We start from the raw sequence: 21,066 nt of genomic DNA on the forward strand, positions 1-21,066 counted from the left end.
ATGATCTCCACGTCACCGATTCCAACGGATCGGTAACAAGTCCTTGACCTCGTTCGCGCCCTGATCGGGGGCGTCCAACCCTCTTATGGTTGGTGGGCCCCTGTGACCTGCGCTATATAAAGAGGTGGGGGCCGGGGCACACGGTACGAGGTTCACCGCGCCGCCAGTCACCCCACCGACATCCCCTACCGATCTAGGGTTAGCGCAGTGCTCACGGGAAGCTCCGCCACCGCACGCTCACGCCACTCTCGTCGTCGCCATGGACAACGGCTCGAGCTCCTCCTCGAAGGGAGAAGGTACACTGTCTCTCTCTCTCGATCTCTCTCGGATCTCGCAACACACATACAGTTATAGTATTCTACCGTTAGCATCTAGCCTAGAAGATCCAACGGATATAACATTGGTATCAGAGCTTCCTAGTTCTAGATGTTTTTCGGGTAGATTGAAACAGCAAACCCTAGATCAACCCCTGTAATCAAAGAAAAAGAAAAAGTAACCGGCCGACGCCCTCGGGCTCGCCGGCAAAGTATGCGCCGCCGCAGGGCCGCGCCGTTCCTCTCGATCCAGGTGCGCATCGGCAAGCCGAGGCACCTGGAAGAAGAACCACCTCACCTCCACGTGCTGCTGCGGCGGCTGTGCGAGATGGGGCAAAGAAAAGCTTACCAAAAGTGGCAGTGGGGCTGCGCGCCGCCACTGCCGAAAGACACCGGCTGCTGCCGGCAAAGAAACTAGCGCCGCCTCTGCGCCGCTTGACGGCAACGCGCCCACCCTCGGGTGCACGCGCCGCCGCCAAGAGGTACAGGGGGGCGCCGCCGCGTGTACTTCTCCGCCGTTGGCCGTCGAGTCATCTGGTGGTAGGAGACGTGGGTGGTGGAAAGGAACAGGGCGGGCGGCGCCGTCGGCCAGCCGACAGCAGCCACACGGCCTCGTCTTGGACGAGCGCGCGGGAAGCTGCTGCGGGGCGCGACTGCGTACCACCATCGCCGGCAAGCCGCCGGAGCCGCGCGTGCGAGCGGGAGGACGAGCCTCTCCGTCGCCGCCGCCGGACAGAGAAGAGAGACAGGGCTACGGGGAAATGGCTAGGTTAGGGTTCCTGGCCGTTGGCCGTCCCTTTTATATCAAGCGAAAGAAAAGGCCGACCGCCGGATCTCATCCGACGGCCAGCGAAGTGCGGCGCGTGGTCTCCGCGGCTGGGCCGCGTGGAGGCAGCGTGGGCGCGTCGGCGCGATGGGCGGGCGCGTGGGGCTCCGGCGGCCGAGCGCGGGCAGGCCGCGAGGAAGGCGCAGCGGCGAGCCGCGTTAGCGAGGCCGCACCGCGTGCGGGCCGCGGCTGCTGGCCGCGTGGGCGCAGCGTAGGCTGCGCGTCGCTCGCAGCGTGCGGGCCGCGTGGGCGCGGCAGAACGATCAGCTTTCTTGTTTTTCAGTTTTATTAATTACAGAGGCATTTTTTAGGCAGTTTTGGGTCATTTTTGGCCAAAATTTTGTCTAGTTTTTTTTTCTGAATAAATAGGACCAACGAAATATTTGTTCAGAAATTAAAAGGTAAAGGAAATGCCTCTGAAAAGTGCAAAGTTTAAAGTTTAAAGTCACGAGTTTCACATTTGCAAATAGCAATGATATGTGCATTTATCTCTATTTCTGCCCAACGGTGATATAGTTTTATTTGCATTAACAGTTGCATGTTTTAATTCGGACCAACGTTGGATTATAATTTGCAATTGTACTGTTCTCACTTCTTTGTGGTTTTCAGGAGGGTTCTACTTGATGAGCTGCATCAAGGATGTTCCCACCCTTAGAGGGGATAACTACACAGAATGGAGGAAGAAGGTGGATTTCGCCTTCGTCTGTGCTGAGGTGGACTGGGTGGTTGACACACCGCAGCCCATCAAGCCTGCTGACCCCGTCAGAGCTGACGGGGATACTGATGATGCATGGGCTAAAAAGAAAAGGGACCATGCTCCTGTGGAGATGTCCTACACCCTAGAGAACAGACAGTGGCAGACTGCCAACAAAAAGTGCATGGCTTTCATAAAGAATACAATTGAGAACGCTATAGTGGGCTCAATTACGAGTGTACTTCATTGGGGAGTACCTAGAAAAGATAAAGAGCCAGTTCACTGGTTCTTCAAAGACATATGCAACCCATTGTTGAAGCGGTGGTGACAGAAAAAGTATCTTTGGAGGTGCACATGGCATCGGGAGCACATCCTCGGGATGAGCAACATGGCTGCAAAGCTGAAGCCCATGGATGCTGACACTGAGCTGAAGCCTGCACTTACGGTTCACTTGGTGATGGCTTCATTGCCACAACAGTTTGAAAACTTTGTCATCAATTACAACATGAGCCCTGAGAAATGGGACATTGAAAAGACCATTGCCATGTGTGTGCAAGAGGAGGATAGACTCAAGGCACAGAATGGAGGTACCATTAATTATGTGAAGGACAATAAGAAAATGCCCTTCACACCAAGCAACAATGGTTCTCCTTCAAAGCAATATGGTAAAGCCCCAATGCAGCATCAGCAGAAGTTCCAGCCCAGGCCATTGCCAGTGAACAAAGATCAGTGTCTCCACTGTCAGAAGACTGGGCACTACAAGAAAGACTGCCCTGCTTTTCTGAAAGAACTAATGGCAAAGAAAGGTAACAATTTAGTTTCCTTTGTAAATGAATCCCTGTATACACAGTTTTCGAAATCTACTTGGTGGATTGATTCAGGTGCAACTGTTCATGTTGCAAATTCTTTCTGAGGATTCCATTCGACGAGGACTACGAAAAGAGGCGAAGGATGCGTTGAAGTCGCGAATGGAATTCAAGCAGAAGTTGAAGCTGTTGGCGACGTCCTCTTGGAGCTAGTGATGGCTTGACTATTGCAGCTTAGAGATGTCTTATTTGTTCCTTCCATACATAGAAATTTAATAAGTGTATCGCGCTTAGATAAAGACAGTTATCAATGTTATTTTGGACATGGCAAATGTGCCATATGGTGTAATAATTCTTATGTTGGGGTTGCTATACTCCATGATGAGCTTTATTTATTGTCTTTGCGTGAAAAAGTAATGTCTGTGTGTAAAGTGAATGAACAAATATCCTCGTCGGAAACAGAAAGAAAGAAAAGAAAAAGAACTGATGAATCATCGAAATTATGGCACTGTCGCCTAGGCCATATTTCGAGGGGGAGAATAGAAAGACTCGTTAAAAATGATATTCTTCCTCCATTAGAATTCTCAGACATAGAACGATTGCATCGATTGCATTAAAGGAAAATTTGTAAAGCAAATTAAAAAGGGTGCAAATCGAAGCACAAAGCAACACTAGAAATAATTCACACCGATATATGTGGACCATTTCCGGTGAAAAGTGTGGATGGCTATGATTCGTTCATAACATTCACGGATGATTACTCCCGATATGGTTATATTTATCCAATAAAAGAAAGAACAGAAGCGTTGGATAAATTCAAAATATTCAAAGCTGAAGTTGAAAATCAGCATGATAAAAGAATAAAGATAGTCAGATCTGATCGTGGAGGGGAGTACTACGGTCGACATACTCCATATGGCCAAGTCCCTGGACCTTTTGCAAGGTTCCTACGGAGGCGGAATAGTCGCCCGATACTCGATGCCGGGCGAACCTCAGCAGAATGGAGTAGGTGAAAGGCGCAACCGTACCCTTATGGATATGGTGCGCGATGATGAGCTATTCCACCCTACCATTGGGATTGTGGATTGAGGCGTTAAAAACCGCTATTCACATTCTAAATAGAGTACCAAGCAAATCGGTGCCCAAAACACCGTATGAGCTATGGACGGGGAGAGTGCCTTCTCTAAACCACTGAAAGTGTGGGGGAGCCTGCTGAGGCCAAAGTATTCAATCCAAATATCGCAAAGTTAGATACCAAAACAGTCGATTTGCCATTTTATTGGCTATCCTGAAAAGTCAAAAGGTTATCGTTTCTACTGTCCAGACAAATATACAAAGTTTGTGGAAACGAGACATGCTGTCTTCTTAGAGGACGAAATAATGAGGGGGAGCATGGTAGCTCGGAAAATTGATCTTGAGGAGAAGAGGGTGCATGCACCCAATCCGATGACTCAGGAGCCATTTTTGCGCTACCATGTGCACTGTACCGACGATCCCTGCGATTGTGGTGCAAGCGCTGTTGTGACTCCACCCATGACAACGATGAGTGAAAATTCGGAACCTGTCCGTCAGAGACGAATGAACCATTTGTTGAGCATGAAAGGGAGCAACAACAGCCACCTCCAGAAGCTGAGCCACAAGTTGAGGAACAGAATGCTCAAGAGAATGTGGCCCCTAGAAGGTCTACAAGAGCTAGAAAATCAGCCATTTCGACTGATTACAAAGTTTACAACACAGAAAGAGTTCATATGGAAGGTGATCCCACTTCATATGAAGAAGCCATGAGAAGCCCAGATTCATCAAAGTGGGTGGAGGCCATGGAAGACGAAATGAGATCGATGAGTACCAACAATGTTTGGGACTTAGAGAATATTCCTAAAGGAGCCAAAACAGTGGGCTGCAAATGGGTCTACAAAATAAAATATGACTCCAATGGGAATGTCGAAAAGTACAAAGCACGACTTGTGGCAAAAGGATTTACACAAAGAGAAGGGATAGATTACAATGAGACATTTTCTCCGGTCTCATGTAAGGATTCCTTCAGGATCATCATGGCACTAGTTGCACATTTTGATTTAGAGTTGCATCAAATGGATGTAAAGACGGCATTTCTAAACGGGGATTTAGAAGAAAATGTCTACATGAAACAACCCAAGGGTTTTATCATGGAAGGCAAGGAAGAAATGGGATGCCGCCTAAAGAAATCCATTTATGGATTAAAGCAAGCCTCCAGACAGTGGTATCTAAAGTTTAATGAAACAATTAAGAGATTTGGATTTAAAGAAAATATTGAGGACAATTGCGTTTATGCAAAGTTTAAAAGTGGGAAATATATTTTCCTAATCTTGTATGTGGATGATATTCTGCTTGCCAGCAGTGATGTTAGTCTACTACAAGAGACAAAGAAGTTCTTGTCCTCAAATTTTGATATGAAAGATCTTGGTGAAGCGTCATATGTTTTGGGCATAGAAATTCACCGAGATAGAAACAATGGAGTATTAGGACTATCGCAAAAGGCTTATTTAGAAAAGATTCTAAGTAAGTATAATATGCACAAGTGCAGTGCCACACCTGCCCCTATAGTCAAGGGCGACAGTTTTGGGAACCATCAAAGTCCCCAAAATCAATACGAGCTCGATCAAATGAAAGCGGTTCCATATGCTTCGGCTATTGGAAGCCTACAGTATGCACAAGTGTGCACTCGCCCTGACTTAGCATTTATCACCGGAGTACTCGGTAGATATCAAGAAAATCCAGGTTTTGAACACTGGAAAATGGTAAAGAAGGCATTGCGTTATGTGAAAGGCACAAAGAGTTACATGCTAACATACAGAAGATCTGATTCACTAGAAATAAGAGGGTATTCAGATGCAGATTTTGCGGGGGATAAAGATGATAGAAAATCCACATCTGGATATGTATTCACCCTCGCAGGGGGAGCTATTTCGTGGAGAAGCTCCAAACAGACGATAGTTGCATCATCCACGATGTATGCAGAATTTATAGCATGTTATGAAGCCACGGGGCAGGCATTATGGTTAAAGAAATTCATACCCGACTTGAAAGTGGTAGATTGTATTGACAAACCACTAAAGATGTACTGCGACAATGAGCCTGCAGTATTTTATGCTCACAACAACAAGTCGAGTAATGCTACGAAACCGATTGAGGTTAAGTATTATGTTGTGAAACACAAGGTCCAGGATCAAACAATAAGTCTCGAGCATATAAGGACAAAAGATATGCTTGCGGATCCGCTAACAAAAGGCTTACCACCCAGCGTGTTCAAGGAGCACGTAGCCGGCATGGGTTTAAGGGAAAGTCTTACCTATCCTGGATCATAAGAGGCCCAAAAGTAAAAGAATTTGTTTCAAAACAGAGAAGTGCATTGTGGCTGTCTGATTCTATCGGCAATAGAGCTGTGACGATGAAACATGCCCTATGAACTGATCCAATATGAAACGAATAAAGTGAAAGTATAAAGTTAAAAGAAAAGTTGAGATCAAGGGGGAGAATGTTAGGATGATCTCCACGTCACCGATTCCAACGGATCGGTAACAAGTCCTTGACCTCGTTCGCGCCCTGATCGGGGGCGTCCAACCCTCTTATGGTTGGTGGGCCCCTGTGACCTGCGCTATATAAAGAGGTGGGGGCCGGGGCACACGGTACGAGGTTCACCGCGCCGCCAGTCACCCCACCGACATCCCCTACCGATCTAGGGTTAGCGCAGTGCTCACGGGAAGCTCCGCCACCGCACGCTCACGCCACTCTCGTCGTCGCCATGGACAACGGCTCGAGCTCCTCCTCAAAGGGAGAAGGTACACTGTCTCTCTCTCTCGATCTCTCTCGGATCTCGCAACACACATACAGTTATAGTATTCTACCGTTAGCATCTAGCCTAGAAGATCCAACGGATATAACAGATTAAGCATCCCACGTTTAGATTATTCAGATGTAGTGCAACGAACGAAGCCCACTAGCCCATGTTCTTATCGTGGCCTTATTTTCCTGGATCAAAGCCGCTATGCAATCTTGCTCCATGGGAATTAGTAGATCGATGTGAAGTGTACATCCCGTTGTTACCTGCTAGGGCGCTGCGCGCCGCCCCCGCCCCCGCCGGCGGCTCACCGCCTCCACACACGGCAACGCCAGGAGGAGATTAGACCGAGCAGGACACGGCGCGGCGCTAGCTGATTCGGCGCTGCAGCACAACCCATATGCAATATGTGATTCTGTATGTACCTAAGGTATGCAGTCGATTAATTAATGTTACAATTCAATTTATGCATGCTACTAGTAGTATCTTTATGGTTAGATTGAATAGTATTTATATACCAATGTTTACACTACTGAAAGGCAAAAGCAAGTGAAAAATTAGAAGTACAATTTAGTTTTTCGGAAAAAATTGCTTCAAAAAAGAAGAAAAAGACACCCTGAAAACGATTTGTCACATTGTTAATTTTTACTGCTGCTATATCAAAATATATATCCCTTGTCGGAATTTTTTTCTCCGTATCATTCCATGGTCGTGATCTTCTCGCCCCCCCTATAATCAAATCCTGGCTCCGCCCCTGTAGACACCTCTTCCGACGAGGAGTTCGACGAGACATCGTAGCTGATGGTAGCTGCGGCCACCATCCTCCACGAGCACCATGCTAAGCAGATGTCGGTGTACCGGGGCTCGAAGGGCCGCTTGGCCAACCTGTTGCATAGCCGAGTCAGCAGGCATGTCTGGCTCTACAAAGACTACTTCCACCTCACCTGTTGTTCAAGGAGCACATGTTCCAGCGCCACTACCGGATGTCAAGATATCTGTTCTTGGTCATTCTACGAGGCGTCGAAGATTACGACCTCTACTTCCAATGCAGGCCCGATGCCGCTGGTAAGCTAGGCTTCACCTCCTACCAGAAATGTTACGCAACTATTCACATGCTTTCATATGGAATGTCTGGTGATATCTTCGACGAGTACCTGCGAATGAGTGAGAGCACCTGTCTTGAATCCATGTACCGGTTTTGCCGAGCCGTGAATGCGCTGTTCGGCGAACTATACTTGAGAAACTCAACTATTGAGGAAACTAGACAGCTGTTGTCGATCAATGAGGCTAGAGAGTTCCCGAACATGATCGGTAGCATCTATTGCATGCATTGGCAGTGAAAGAACTATCAATTTAGATGGCAGGATCGGTACAACGGCCATGCCGAGGAATGCACTGTTATTCTTGAGGTAGTGGCATTGCATGATTTGTGGATTTGAGACTCTTTCTTTGGCATGGCCGGTTCCCACAATAATATCAATGTGCTCACCTGCTCTCCGGTGTTCAACCGGCTTATGGAATGCACTCATCCTATGGTGAGTTATGAGATCAATGGTGATGCATATGACAAGCGCCATATTATCTTTATAATAGCATTTATCTTGATTGGACCATATTGGTGAAGACAATCCATAATCCTCAAATAGAGAAACGAAAGAGGTTTGCGAAGATGCAAGAAGCTTGCAGGAAAGATATGGAGTGAGCCTTTGATGTGCTCCAAGCTTAATAGGCTATTGTTCGTCATGCATCTAGAACATGATCTTTTCAAACCATGCATGACGTTATGACCTGTTGTGTGATCATGCACAACATGATTGTCGAGACGGAACGTCCTGATGGTAGCAATGAACACAAATAGGACTTTCAGGGTGAGTTGGTTCAGCTAAACCCTAGGGCGGAAAACTAGGAGGAGTTTCTGAATATGAACATTGAAGTCTCTGAAAACAACATTTTCAAACGCTTCCATAAGGATTTGATTGAGCATCAATGGGCATTGCCTAGCCATGAAGAGAATGATGAGTAGTCAATCTCATTTTATTTTATTTGTTAATTACAAACTATGCTCTATCTATTTTCATGCATGGCAATGCATGTAGACTATGGCACGTATTTGGATATAATAATTTTAAACCTTTATTTTCGCAGTTTGTATGGCTAAATTTGCTTCAAATATTACACTATTTTGCTGGAATAAACCTTTTACCAGCCTTTTAGGATAAAATGTGTCAAGCCGCTGGAAGCGTCTCCAAACGCAAACGGTCAAGTATGGCCGAAAGATCAATTTCGCGTTTGTGGCCCAACATATACGGACGTGCGAGGCCTCTTTTTCCTTACCAAAGTGCGAGTCGGACTTGCCCTGAGAGCAAGAGAGCACATCTCCTTCATCTGTGGAACACCCAACATGATATTTTCACCCCTTGCTCAAGTGGGTGATGTCTGTACGTGATATCCTTTGAGGAACCTCAGCCAGTCAGATGGCAAACGAAACGATGACCATTTTCCGGTAAAACAAATCGAGCGGGGCAAGAGTTTGCATCTGCCACCAATATAACCACTTGTACAGAGGTGGGGCGGTGGTTCCTCACCATGTTATCGGCTGAAGAGTAGAATTAGTCGCATCATTGCTAGTTATCATGATGAGCTAAAAAAAATTTGGCACAGTTCCAAAGAACAGCCTTGCTCCCCGACTAGCAAATCATTTTCTTGTTTCTGTAAGAATCCAATGATGTATCCATTGCTCAAACTCACGAATTAAAGATTTTTTATGTAGCACAACAGAATACAAAATCAGCTCGAACATTCGATATGCAAACAATTGTTAATCAGGATTTCTTAATTATGAATGCAACATAAATAAGACATCCGGGCCTCTAAACACACATACTCCCTCAGTCCCAATTTACACTGCAGTTTTGGTTTAGGTTTAGTCAAAATCAAACTTGGTAAAGTTTAACAAATTATATAGAAAAAACATCAACATCTAAAATAGCAAATTCATATAATATGAAATCATATCTTACGATGATTCCAATAATATTGATTTTATATTTTAGATATTTGGGCTAAATTTTATAAAGTATGACTTTAACTAAACCTAAAACTCAGAGTAATTTGGAAAGGAGGGAGTACTTTTTTAGAATGAAGGCAACGAGTGTCCAGCTTTAAATTAATAAATCCCCACAGCCAACGGTCACAGCACACGCTGCCTAGCAGTCATAGTTTTACAACTTACCCCAAGGCGACAAAATGTAGCACAAAACGACAACATAGTTCGTGATGGCAGTGTGCCTTCTCATAGCATTTGTTAGCTAGTGCAGTACTCTCATCCAAAGGCTGAACCCAACATGCCTTCAGATGGTTATTGATGACCAGAGTGAAATTAATCCTTCCTGCCTCCATTATTCCAAGCACAGGGTTCTGCGATTGCTGTACAACATAAGTCATAACTTTGTTAGCATGCATTTTGCTGGGAAACTATGAGTGAAATTTTACCATCAATAGGTAAGTATATCATGCATGATACTGTAATGCTATTAGGTTCACAAAACAGTTACAAACTAATGAAACGTCCCCGCAAATAAAATAACAACAATAGTGAAACGTGACACTAGTTTGGTGAAGGTCCATGACAGACTGCCAGGCTATGGTCGTTGCCTAGTTCCAGAATGCATTTGATACTATCATGCATCGTGTAAAGTAAAACGCATATTGATTGAAAATCAGCTCTGATGGACATAATAACATCTGTCGTCTATCAACACAGCCTAACCAAGAGGCGGTTATAGGTAGAGAGGACCATCATACTGAAAATACAACAAAAGAGCAAGTTTCTACGGAAATGCCAACACGCGTCAGAAACATTTATGAAGAACTAGTACAGATGCAAAGCAAGTTTGACGAACATAGTTGGAACCTGATAATAAATATGTCATCCATATATTTACATCTATAATTTGCTAGAATGTTCACATGATCTTTTGTACTGTGAATACCGCTGAGGTGGCATAAAACTGTAAAAAACATGTAATGGTGAATGATTTTAAAGAAAACTACTCGTAGTATAATCAAAGATATTAAAAGTACAAGAAAATTATAAGCCGCCATATGCTGATTATTTTTTTAACTATGGGTTTTCTATACCACTACAGATTCTAAGCCTTATCCACCAACTGAGATATTATCATATTATTAGTAAGATACTTGAACGCATACTATCAAAAAAGATGGAAGATACTTGAAAGCATACCTTGTTTTCGAAGTATTGGGAGTCAACCACAACGGAGGTAACCACGTCATCCAAGGCTCAGGAGACACTATATTCGTCATAATATTACTTTCCAAATGATAAACTCCCATGTCACGCTTATTGGATTCGGCTTCAAATAACGATTCAACAGCGTGATCAGTATAATAAACACAACTGGGCATTAACTGGGGATGATCACTCACTGGAAGGCAGAGTGAAGCATTATGCCCAATAAACAACACATGGTCACCTATTCCTGTCATCTTGATAAGTTCCTTACCGCCAGGATCAAACTTATACACCATAATTTCAAACGTACCCTCCGTGTTATGATTAGTAGTTCTTGATTTTCTACTAATTAGGAGCTTGTCACCCCATGGGGCTTGAACGATGTAGACTACCTTGGTAGGTCGCGTTAGCATTTGATATGCAATCCTCTTATGAATGATAGATGTACCATTAAAGTAGAAGCTGTCAATTGTTCCCGCAATATTAACAGCATAGAACCATCCGTCATGATGAATGCCATCAGTATAATCGGTCCCTATTCCGATCCAATTCCAAGTTTCTCCTCCAACTTTGGCAAACGAGAGCTGCCAGTATGGCTGATGGATTAGCATAACAGTGCAGTCACCAGAAGATGGATCAGACGACAAGACAGCTTTGAAATATACTGTTTCACGATATTCATCCAATTGGTAAGTACAGGCTGGTTCTTCAATCCTTGGAAATAATTTTCCATGATAGTAAGACATCTCATATCCTTCAAGGACCCCATCGCCGTTCATGACAGGCTTGATATGATGCATAGTAGTTACCGGTGGGAGTCTCATCTGCTCACCGGTGATGGGGTTTAGCAGCATTAAATCAGACTTCTCGTCAGCAGTGATAAGCCAGCCATGGGACGAGCCAATCAAATACCGCCCGGCTATTGGTGGGTCTGGCAGGGAAATTGTGTACGCCCTTTGCTCCAAGAGGCTGTACATGCCAACAGCGCTTGGGCCGGCAGCCTCGGTGCAATAGAGTAAACAGGGGGTCTGGCTGATGCGGCAGACTGCCTCGGAGGACGTCCTGTGCCACGCCGTGCAGACAGCGGCAACTCGGAGGTTGTCCGGGCACTCAAGCAACTCGAGTATGCTGTGCAGTATATCCGCCGGCAGCCCTGACCAATCTGGAGATGGAGCTTCTTCCATAGTGGAGAACTGCTAACACGGATGGCGGATGGGCCTGCCAATCAATGGATCCAAAACTAGAGACAGAAGGGCAGCAACTCCAGTTCGGCCGCGTAGTACTTATAGATCCTTCCACGCCAATTCAATTCGACAAAGAATTAGCTCTGCCCGATGCAAGTCGGTTCTGGGAACAAATAGGAGACCCAATCCAGGTTGATGCGCTCGATTCCGGACAATACTTATTTGCTTGATCAGAACCCGTCTCCACCCTGTTACCCCTGAAATTACAGATTTGAATCAGGTCTTGATTAGCGACAAGAATGGCAAACCCGCATCGAGTGACAGACAACACCAGCGCACTACTCATCTATATTGCCCTGCCATGGTGTACCATCGCCGCAGCTTGAACTTAGTATGAATATTAAAAAAAATCATGGCACTGCTTGTCATACTACTAGATGAGAGCAATTCATTAGTAAAATGACAGATTGCAGATCGAAAATTTGCAAATCCAAATGCTCGGGACCAGAAAAACCTTGTCCATTGCAGACAACATATTTAATCTTGGTCAGATACATAAGACGGAGGATAAGGAATCTAATAATCCAGTAATTGTGACAAAAGTATACGGCAATTCGTTGCAGTGGCAATGGCAGGAGTACTGACTGGCTACTGTTACTAAGCAGCAAGTCGATCAAAAAATGGACCATGAAAGGCCATGACATTTTCAGAAGTGAGAACACAGTCTCATGTAGGCGCCTGTAAACTCATGCAGCGATGCCTAGTTTGATGAACTTGAGTATATTTGAATTAGCATAGTCCATCGTTGATATATACATTCTACTTACATATTACGACAATTACCAAAAAACTCTTATTTGTTCAGAAAACGGATCATGTTGTCCCAAGTTTTCAGAGAAGGATATGACTGATGATCTAAAGGAACTCCAGTTTATCTAATGAATGCTAAGGCATATTTGGCGACGATCTACCTTGCAAGTCTGAACCTTGCTAAGCACACCTTGCAGTGACCAACGCACGACTACCCAGGAGCTCCTGTTTGTTATCGACAACAGTTAGCTAGGGTGGAAACTCATGTTGTATAGATCCAGCTGCCTTAATGTTCCTAAATATAAAAGCATATAAACTTCAAGAATTGCTCTTATAAACTTCAAGAATTGCTCTCTAAGAGCAATGAAATTATCTCGCCATACATGAATATAAAGATCATATCGATTTCTGGAACATATATGAATAACACTTCCTGTGGACTCGTCACTTACCGTAAAAAACTGTGTATTGTGAAGATTTCAATTATGGCCATGTTCAGCACAAGAAAGTAAATGCAGACAGAATGGTGGAGAGTAGTCGCTGCTCACCAGGAAGTTAGGAGCCGCTGGTGGAGAAGCAGTGCCGGTGGGTACCAAGAAGACGGCGGCGGCCAAGATGACGACGGCGCCGGAGGGCCGAGGGGCAGGGCGGCGGCGGCAGTGGACGCGGGAGGCCGAGCCGCCAAAAGAAAGAAGGCGCGTTGCAGGGCGAGAGCCCTAGAGCAGGGTGGCGGCGCTGGGCGGTGGTGCAGCCGCGCAGGAACGGGGAACCTAGGCTACAGGGGCGGCGGCCATGGGAAAGATTCGGTGCCAACAGCGTGCGGGTTTGAGCCCTCCGCTCCTGCGGGTTCAGCCTATATGGTTTGGAACCCGGACCGCACCAATCCGCACCGCTCCCATCCAGCTTTCAGCTGAACCCACCCAAATGCCAAATGACATCCAAACAAAAACCCACCCCGGTCCCAATCTTGCCTTTGACGAGCCACGGCGACCATAATCACTACCGATTGTACATACAGCACTCTAGCCACATTTCAGCATTCCCCTATCTAAGCATGCCACCGCGAGCTCTGAAGTCTGAACAATCCAATCCAATCCAATCCAAAATGTATGCATGAATTCAACACTGGAAATAGAAATCACTGAGGTACATTTCTTAGGAGTGAAATTACTGAGGAAAGGCAAAATATTACGAACCCAAATCGCCAATTTCATGGGATGCAACTTCTCCACCATAATCGCTACCGATTGTACATAGAGCTTTTTGGAGCAAAAGAAGAAGAGAAAACTTCTGGAAAGATTTATCCAGGAGTTCACCAATGCATCTTCTCTCTACGCTCCAAGCAATTTAGAGGAACCATAAGTCGTTCAAGATTATAAATTCAGTAGTTATCTTGAATAGTGCTGATTATCAAACGGATTAAAAAATGCCACATAAAATTTTTACTCCCTCCATCCTATGAAATTTGTCTGAGATTTTTCTAAATTTGGATGTATCTATATACTAGATAGTGGCTAGATACATTCAAATTTTGACAAATCTAAGACAACTTTTATGGGAAGGAGGAAGTACAAGCTAGAGGTTAACAAATGCGACAAAACATTACATCAACAAAGATATGACAGATGAATCAACTTGAATTTAGTCAACGACAAAAGTCTGAAGATTCATCACAAACACTATGTAACTAGCAGAACAACCAATTCCTGATAGGCAGCTACTGCAGAAAAAAGTACTACGATGGTCTAAATGAGCAAACGAGGCTTCTCCTACAACCAACCATCTCATGCCTCCGAAAAGAATAGCTTCAGATTTTTAGACAAACGCAACCAAAGACTGGCAACCATGGTACCAATCACCTGAACTTCGGCTTCTTTGAGAGCCCTCCCTTAGAGCTACCACGATCTGGTGGTGGGCGAGAATTGCCACTGCTGCCACGCCCTGGCGGAGGATGATGCTTGCTGCTGCTGCCACTACCACGTTGTGGTGGTGGACCAGACTTACTGAAGGTCTTGACCTTGCGGCGCCTCCTTTCTTCCTCGCTGTCTGATTCTGCACCATGCTCCCGGTCTGCGTTTGTTGCCTCCCGTTCCAGCTCATCCCAGGTTTTACCCTTATCTTCCTCAGATTCTTCATCAGAATCCTCATCCTCGTCCTCATCTGATTGCACCAAGGACGCACTGCTGGAATCATCATCTTCTGATTCAGACTCGGGCTCAGCATCAGAAGGCTCATACCCCTGATCTGATTCTTCTGATTCCTCCTCTGCCTCAGAATCGCTTGCCTCCATATTCAGGAATTCCCATCCACCATCCTCAACAAACTGCCGAGGATCATCAATGATAGTTTTCAGAATAGGACGCCAATTCAGGTTCAGCCTGCTCTCATAATACTTGAGGTCAGTGGTGTCAAGCCACTCCTTAATTGCATCCAGTGAGCTTGACGGAATGGAATCGATGCGAAGAACGTCCTTCTTGAAGTCCTTAAACACGATAGCCATGTCAAAGTTCTTTGTTCCAAAGCCTACCCTCTCTAGATTAACAATCTCTATCTCACCCAGAGTCACCACCAGGAAGGGGGTCTCGATTAGCTCAACCAAACAAGTTGAAGTTGGAATGATGAAAGCTGAAGCTTTATGCGGAACCCCATGGAAGCCAAGCTCTCTAAGAGGGATATCAAACTCCAGATCAAGCCCCTTGAACTGTGGTTGTGACCAGTGGTCATTAACCTTGTTCACATAGTTCTGGAACTCCATGTTAATTCTGTTCTTCCGATCCCTCTCACGCTGCTCTTCTTCAATCTCATCAGGATCAAGGGCCGATCTCCTACTGCCACCAACAGTTTGAACAACATCCATCACTTCAACGTAGAATTGGACATCCTTCGTCTTCTTGTTTCCAACCATGATATGATTGTGCAAATGGAAATGAAGAAGGGTAATCATTTCTTTCTCTGCTGGCTGGAAGAAAGCATGTTTTATATTCGCGTACATGATGTCCACGCGCTCATCAGCTCTTGAAGTAGAATATCTGAAACCATTAACATGGGCCTCAAAAGTTCCCGACAACTTTCTCCCACGACCACCAAATGGAGGCCGTATCCACAGATCATTGAGCCTCATTTGCTTCGCTTTGTTGGTTGCCAGCTGGAGTTTCTCCTGAGTAACAAGGGTGGCCCTTTCAGCTCTCTCCGACTCCCTTGAAGCAACTTGCCTCCTCAATGTTTTGATCTGCTGGACAACTTCACTGCTATGCCGTGGATCTTTCGAGCGGAATGTAATCTCTTTCAAGAAGATAGCTCCCTGAGACTTCAGATTGTTATCATTTGAGAATGGCATGCCAGGTACATTGAAGAAAATGCGGATAGTGCAGGTGCGGTTGTCCTGGTGGCTGGTCACACTCTTAACTGTAGAAACATGGAAAGGGACCATACTTCCATAAATAGGTAAGAGGACAGCTTCATTCCTCTGATCTACGTGTATCACCAACTCTCTTGGAGAAGGTACATCATTCACATTCTTGTATGCAACAAGTTCATTTGAAGCCCTAGCAGGACCACGCCCATCGCCAGAACCAGAACCACCCCCAGCAAGCCTTCTAGCAGTCTCTTCATTCTTTTGACGAGCAAGTTCAGCCTGGTGCTGTCTCCGTTGCTCTTCCTTGGACATCTCCTGGTTGTCTGATCGAAGTGTTGCCTTGGAATGTACTGCTTCCAGGCCACTCATCTCAACCTTCGGCCGTTTAGGCTTCGGAACCTCTTCCTCATCTTCATTAAATGAATATGCAACATCCTTAACAGCCTTGGAGCAATTGGTTAAGATCTCTACAGTCTTGTCAGTAACTAAAGCTGTATCAGCTAATAACAAAGAGAACTGCTTTGTCTTCTCATTGTTTGTTTCTGCCTGGACATTATTCAAGCCAAGGCAGATATTGAAAATCATGCCCTCTTTTATCAGGCGGTCATTCTTGGGGTTCAAGTTTAAACCAGATTCTCGAAACTCAAGGCCCATTCCAGTTCCAGCTGACTTTGTTAGATTGGACAGAAATTCAGGGGCATTATTTTCAAATACTGCAACTGCAGCCTGATAAACCGTGCACATCTGATTGCCCGGTTTACATGCTGCTAAAGCAGCTTCCTGTGCTTTCAGAAGTGTCTCATACGCCTTACTTTGTGTCGGGGTAGCATCTATCAGAAATGTTCTGGCAACATTGGAACAATAGTTACTGTACCTGGACCCAATTGCACAGATGATAACACTCGTAGGATCATAGTAGAGATAATCATCATTGCTGGAGGCCCCTGGCCTAAGATCAAACTTCCCTCCACTTTGGAAGACAGGAGGATAGCATATGTCAATATTTTCAGCCTTCAACTTCACCTTGGCCTTCAAAGGGTCGAGAATAATCTTTTCCGTGTCATCCATCAATGAGGAGTGAGAGACTTTTTTCTCCTCATCAATAACCTTCTCCATGGTCGGGACCACAAAGTTTTTCATCACAGATGAAGTTAGGTAAGCAGCTTTTTTCACGCATATGATCTCCGTGGCATCCTTCACGGCAAACAGCTCAGAAAACCCATTTGTAACATCAGTAAGTTGTACAGATTCCCCAGATAACTTTTCTGCCCATGCTTCAAGGAGCTTACCCTCAGGTGCCTCTTTTGGAATGTGACCAACAACTGGAGTGTCAGATTTCGATTGAGCAGAAACAGCACGCAGTATGCTATCCATCAGGTCAATGCCATCCCCATTCTTGCCCTTAACGTGCAAGACAATATCAGCACCAACAGCCTCATGTGCAGCCTTCTTGAGGGTTCCAATGAGATCTGCTTTCTTCTTGCTGCATAGGAAATGTATCTGCTTCTGAATGAAGACAATTATGGTTTCTGGAAATTCGTATCCAAGTAACCAAACGTTCAGAGCCGAGGATTTCAGATAGCGAAGATCATCAGAAGGAGGCGGAGTAGCAATTGCGATTGCATCAGAAGAACCCCAAAGCTCAGATTTGTTTCCGTTCCAATGGTCATAGAACACCTTGAGACGCTTGCTGAAGTTGTCTAGATTGATTGTGTAGTCTCCTCCTGAGCCTGACTTTGCTTTACCATTATCTGTCATCTTCACCAAGAAGATCAAATTCACCAAGCAAACTGCAGGAAAATCGATCCATAGTTAGCTAGTCCAATCGTTTGACAAAAACAAGTTTACACAATCAAAAAGGTAATGCAGTGGATGTGCAGAAATTATTTCAGATCCAAGACAAATACCTCACAGAAGAAGATGAGTGATGATCCAGAATATCGATGCTTAATTGCTATCACAACCTTTTAACCTGAGAACAGAGTGTGCAAACTAATTCAGTATTCCGAATTGATACTGTGAAATAAGAAATCCTGGTTTTGTATCGCACCAAACATGCACGTTGGCTAGCATAGACGCATGATTTGTTTTGATACAAAACAATACACATAACCCCCATAGTGAACTCTTGCAATGCTAAAAATCAGTGACACAGATGTAGGGTATCAAACAAGAATTTAAGTCTCATCTTCAGAACAGCATCACCGGCTATGTGGGTTATGAAACCAGGAAAAATAAAACAGTCATCTTATTATCAGTTAAAAGCAAATACAATGGGATCTTTTGAATAAGTCCAAACTGTGGTCAAAGCTAATCGTCCATGATACTAAGTAGATTCACATAGTAGATAATTATGCCGTACTCCAGTAAAAGAAGCCACTGTATTGCAAAATAATCAATTTACTGCGACTTGTAAAAAGGATTCAAAGTGACGATATGAAATACACCTGTGCTAGTTCAGATGAAGACCTTTCTTACAAAGTTATACTACTCCTTTACCAACCTTAATAATGATGCGAGCTAAACTACTCCTCAAAGTTTAGAGCAAAAAATGGCATCAGATATAGTCAATGTTATCATAACGAATCGTGTTGACAGGAGCCTGTTTCTCTCTCTTCTGGGTTATAATAATGCGCGGCGGCGTGGAAAACGACAGGCTCAAACCCTAGCTCGAATTTCCCCCAAATAAGCGGCAGAAATTTCGCCACGGCAATCTAGGGCCTAATAGCATCTCAGATCCGGCCGAAGCGGAGAACATGTGAGTATGGGGCGGAGGCGGCGGCGGACGTCGAGGTACCACGGGGACGGGGAGAGGCGGGGAGTGGAGAGATGGCGGGGGGAGGGGGAGGGGGATAGGGGCAGTACCTCCGCAAGCGGCGAGGAGTCCCGGCAGACGGGTTCAGACGGCCGGATCTGGAGCGCCCGCGAGGTTACGCAGCCGCGGCAGGGGGCAGGGTTGATCACGCCTCGCGGAGGAGTGGTGCGGGGGGCGGCGATGCGAAAAGAAAAGGAGAGGAGAGGAAGATGGAGGAGGATGACGGCGGGAAATTGGAGGCGAATGACCTAGCAAGCGCGCGCGCGCGGGCGGGCTCCAGGCCCGTTTTCGCTCAAGCGTGGCGGGCCTTTTCTTTTCGTGAAATCCTATATGCCAAAAAGTATCTTTGACACATGGGCAGCTCCCTTCAATTTCAGATTTTTGAAAAATTTAAAACCTCACATTTCTGTGCCTCTAAAAATTATGGTGTTAAATATATGGATAGATATGTATAGTATGGGTGTATGCAAAAAAATCTCGTTAAAAAGTACATTATATTTTGGGAAATATATAAAAAAAAGACAAATTTGTGACAGTAAATGGTAGTACAATAGTATTAAAATAGTACATCTTTTTGTCAGAAATTTGTTTATTTTGTATTTCTCAAACTTTAAAGTATTTTTTATCAGGACTTTTTCGCGTAGACTCATCATGTACATATCTATCTACATATATAATGCCGTAATTTTTAGAGAAATAAAAGTGTGAGATTTTAAAAAGTTTAAAAATCTGAAAGTGGAGGGAGCACCGGTGCCCATGTGCACCAAATCCCTATCCTCTGCATGCCGCCTATTGTGGAGCGGAAAATCCTATTTGACGCTTCATGTGAACGCTAGCGTTGCGACGTGTAACCCTCTCCCTTCCTATGGCTGCTTACGGGCCAAGCCCACTTCTCACGCGGTGGCCTTCACGAAGAAGATGGAGACGAGGACCATGTGGCTCAACTCGCCGGACAAGGGGGGACACGGTTGGCCATGGCATCCTTGGCGGAGGAGAGGCCAAGACCTTACCGGAGACGGGGACGATGTGGTTGGCCGCGGCATCGCCGACGATGGTGAGGACATGAACTTAGGGTTAGGGCACAGGTGCGGGAGCTTAGGGTTTTGGGTGCAATGCGGGTGCCCGCCGACGGTAGAACTTAGGGTTTTGGGGGTGTAGGGGGTCTCCGGAGCCAGAGATGCGGCTGGGTTTAGAGGTACTCGGGGGCGGCAGCAGACCTGCGATGGCCTGCGATGGAGGTGGGCGGGCGGCGAAGCACCACGGGTGACGGCATCGGTTGGCATGGCCAATGCAACACGTTGCTTAATATATGTGGGGGATTTTGAAAATTTGAAGGGAGATTTGGAAAACCGGTGATGTTACATCACAAACAGTGAGCAGCTCCGCCAGCCAGCGGTGAAGGCGGGAGATGGCTTAGTTGGAGAAGAAGGAATGAAGGAAGACTATGACACAATGGCGTTGATTGATGGGCCAGCCCATGACAGCTTCCCTTCGCGCGTGCGTAAGTATGCTCACCAGTGAAGTGTCAAATAAGACTGTTCTTACGGCGCGTTTCTTCGGCAATGTATATTTGATTGTACTCACTTTTTCAGTTTGGAATTTACGGATGCATCATAGGCCCGCTAGGGCATCTCCAACGACCCAATGCAACGGAAGCAAATTGACTGTTTGCGTCTGCACGGTTAAAAGATGGGTCTACCCCAATCGCCGATGTGGGACTTGTTCGGCCACCTCGAATAGGATCCTAGGCGCCGAGCGGGGTTCCTCGGCGACGACGAGTACAAGTACCCCGCCATGCTCGCGCCAGTGAAGGAGGAGGAAGAGGAAGATGAAGAGGAGGAGCGAGACGACACCGAGGACTTCCTCGGCTACCTTCCATTCATCGGGAAGAAGGCCAAGGAGGAGGGCAAGGTGGACGAGCTCCCCCTCATGCCGGAAAGCGCGGATGAGGACGAGGCAATGAGGCTAGCCATGAAGGCCTCGCAGGAGTAGCCTTCGCCGCCACATCCACAAGCGCCGCCGCGTTATGCCTCGGCGGTCATGCCCTGCCTCTCAGAGGAGGAGGCCGTGAGAGTGGCCATGAAGACCTCGCGCGTTACGCCGCCACCGTGGCCCGTGCCGGCTCCGGTCTACCACCCACCGCCACCAACGGCGTACCCACTTGCTTCCTAGGCGCCCCACGAGCAGCAA

General features: G+C 45.9%; 4 protein-coding genes across 5 annotated transcripts; 2 read left to right on the plus strand and 2 right to left on the minus strand.

The window, feature by feature from the left end:
• On the plus strand, nucleotides 1-2,162 carry LOC139833648 (uncharacterized). The gene is made up of 2 exons (XM_071823981.1): nucleotides 1-296; nucleotides 1,750-2,162. The coding sequence occupies exons 1-2, from the start codon at nucleotides 260-262 to the stop codon at nucleotides 2,160-2,162; spliced, it is 450 nt and encodes a 149-aa protein (XP_071680082.1). The 5' UTR covers nucleotides 1-259.
• Nucleotides 2,163-7,258: 5,096 nt separating this feature from the next.
• LOC139833649 (uncharacterized) lies at nucleotides 7,259-7,797 on the plus strand. The gene is made up of 2 exons (XM_071823982.1): nucleotides 7,259-7,357; nucleotides 7,414-7,797. Exons 1-2 carry the CDS (start codon nucleotides 7,259-7,261, stop codon nucleotides 7,795-7,797), a joined length of 483 nt encoding a protein of 160 aa, XP_071680083.1.
• Nucleotides 7,798-9,326: 1,529 nt separating this feature from the next.
• Nucleotides 9,327-13,604, minus strand: LOC127316536 (F-box protein KIB4). 2 transcript variants are annotated; one of them, XM_071823739.1, is made up of 4 exons: nucleotides 13,255-13,604; nucleotides 12,868-12,931; nucleotides 10,704-12,153; nucleotides 9,327-9,883 (listed from the first exon to the last, which is right to left on the minus strand). In XM_071823739.1, the coding sequence occupies exons 3-4, from the start codon at nucleotides 11,894-11,896 to the stop codon at nucleotides 9,856-9,858; spliced, it is 1,221 nt and encodes a 406-aa protein (XP_071679840.1). In that variant the 5' UTR covers nucleotides 11,897-12,153; nucleotides 12,868-12,931; nucleotides 13,255-13,604; the 3' UTR covers nucleotides 9,327-9,855. The 2 variants fall into 2 exon arrangements, with proteins under 2 accessions (XP_071679840.1, XP_051202916.1); XM_051346956.2 differs by lacking the exon at nucleotides 12,868-12,931.
• A 684-nt stretch (nucleotides 13,605-14,288) lies between these two features.
• Nucleotides 14,289-19,090, minus strand: LOC127316535 (FACT complex subunit SPT16). The gene is made up of 3 exons (XM_051346955.2): nucleotides 18,927-19,090; nucleotides 17,969-18,033; nucleotides 14,289-17,851 (listed from the first exon to the last, which is right to left on the minus strand). Exon 3 carries the CDS (start codon nucleotides 17,817-17,819, stop codon nucleotides 14,562-14,564), a length of 3,258 nt encoding a protein of 1,085 aa, XP_051202915.1. The 5' UTR covers nucleotides 17,820-17,851; nucleotides 17,969-18,033; nucleotides 18,927-19,090; the 3' UTR covers nucleotides 14,289-14,561.
• Between the last annotated feature and the right edge of the window lie 1,976 nt (nucleotides 19,091-21,066).

Source organism: Lolium perenne, chromosome 7 (assembly GCF_019359855.2).
Source record: "Lolium perenne isolate Kyuss_39 chromosome 7, Kyuss_2.0, whole genome shotgun sequence".
Lineage (NCBI taxonomy): Eukaryota > Viridiplantae > Streptophyta > Magnoliopsida > Poales > Poaceae > Lolium > Lolium perenne.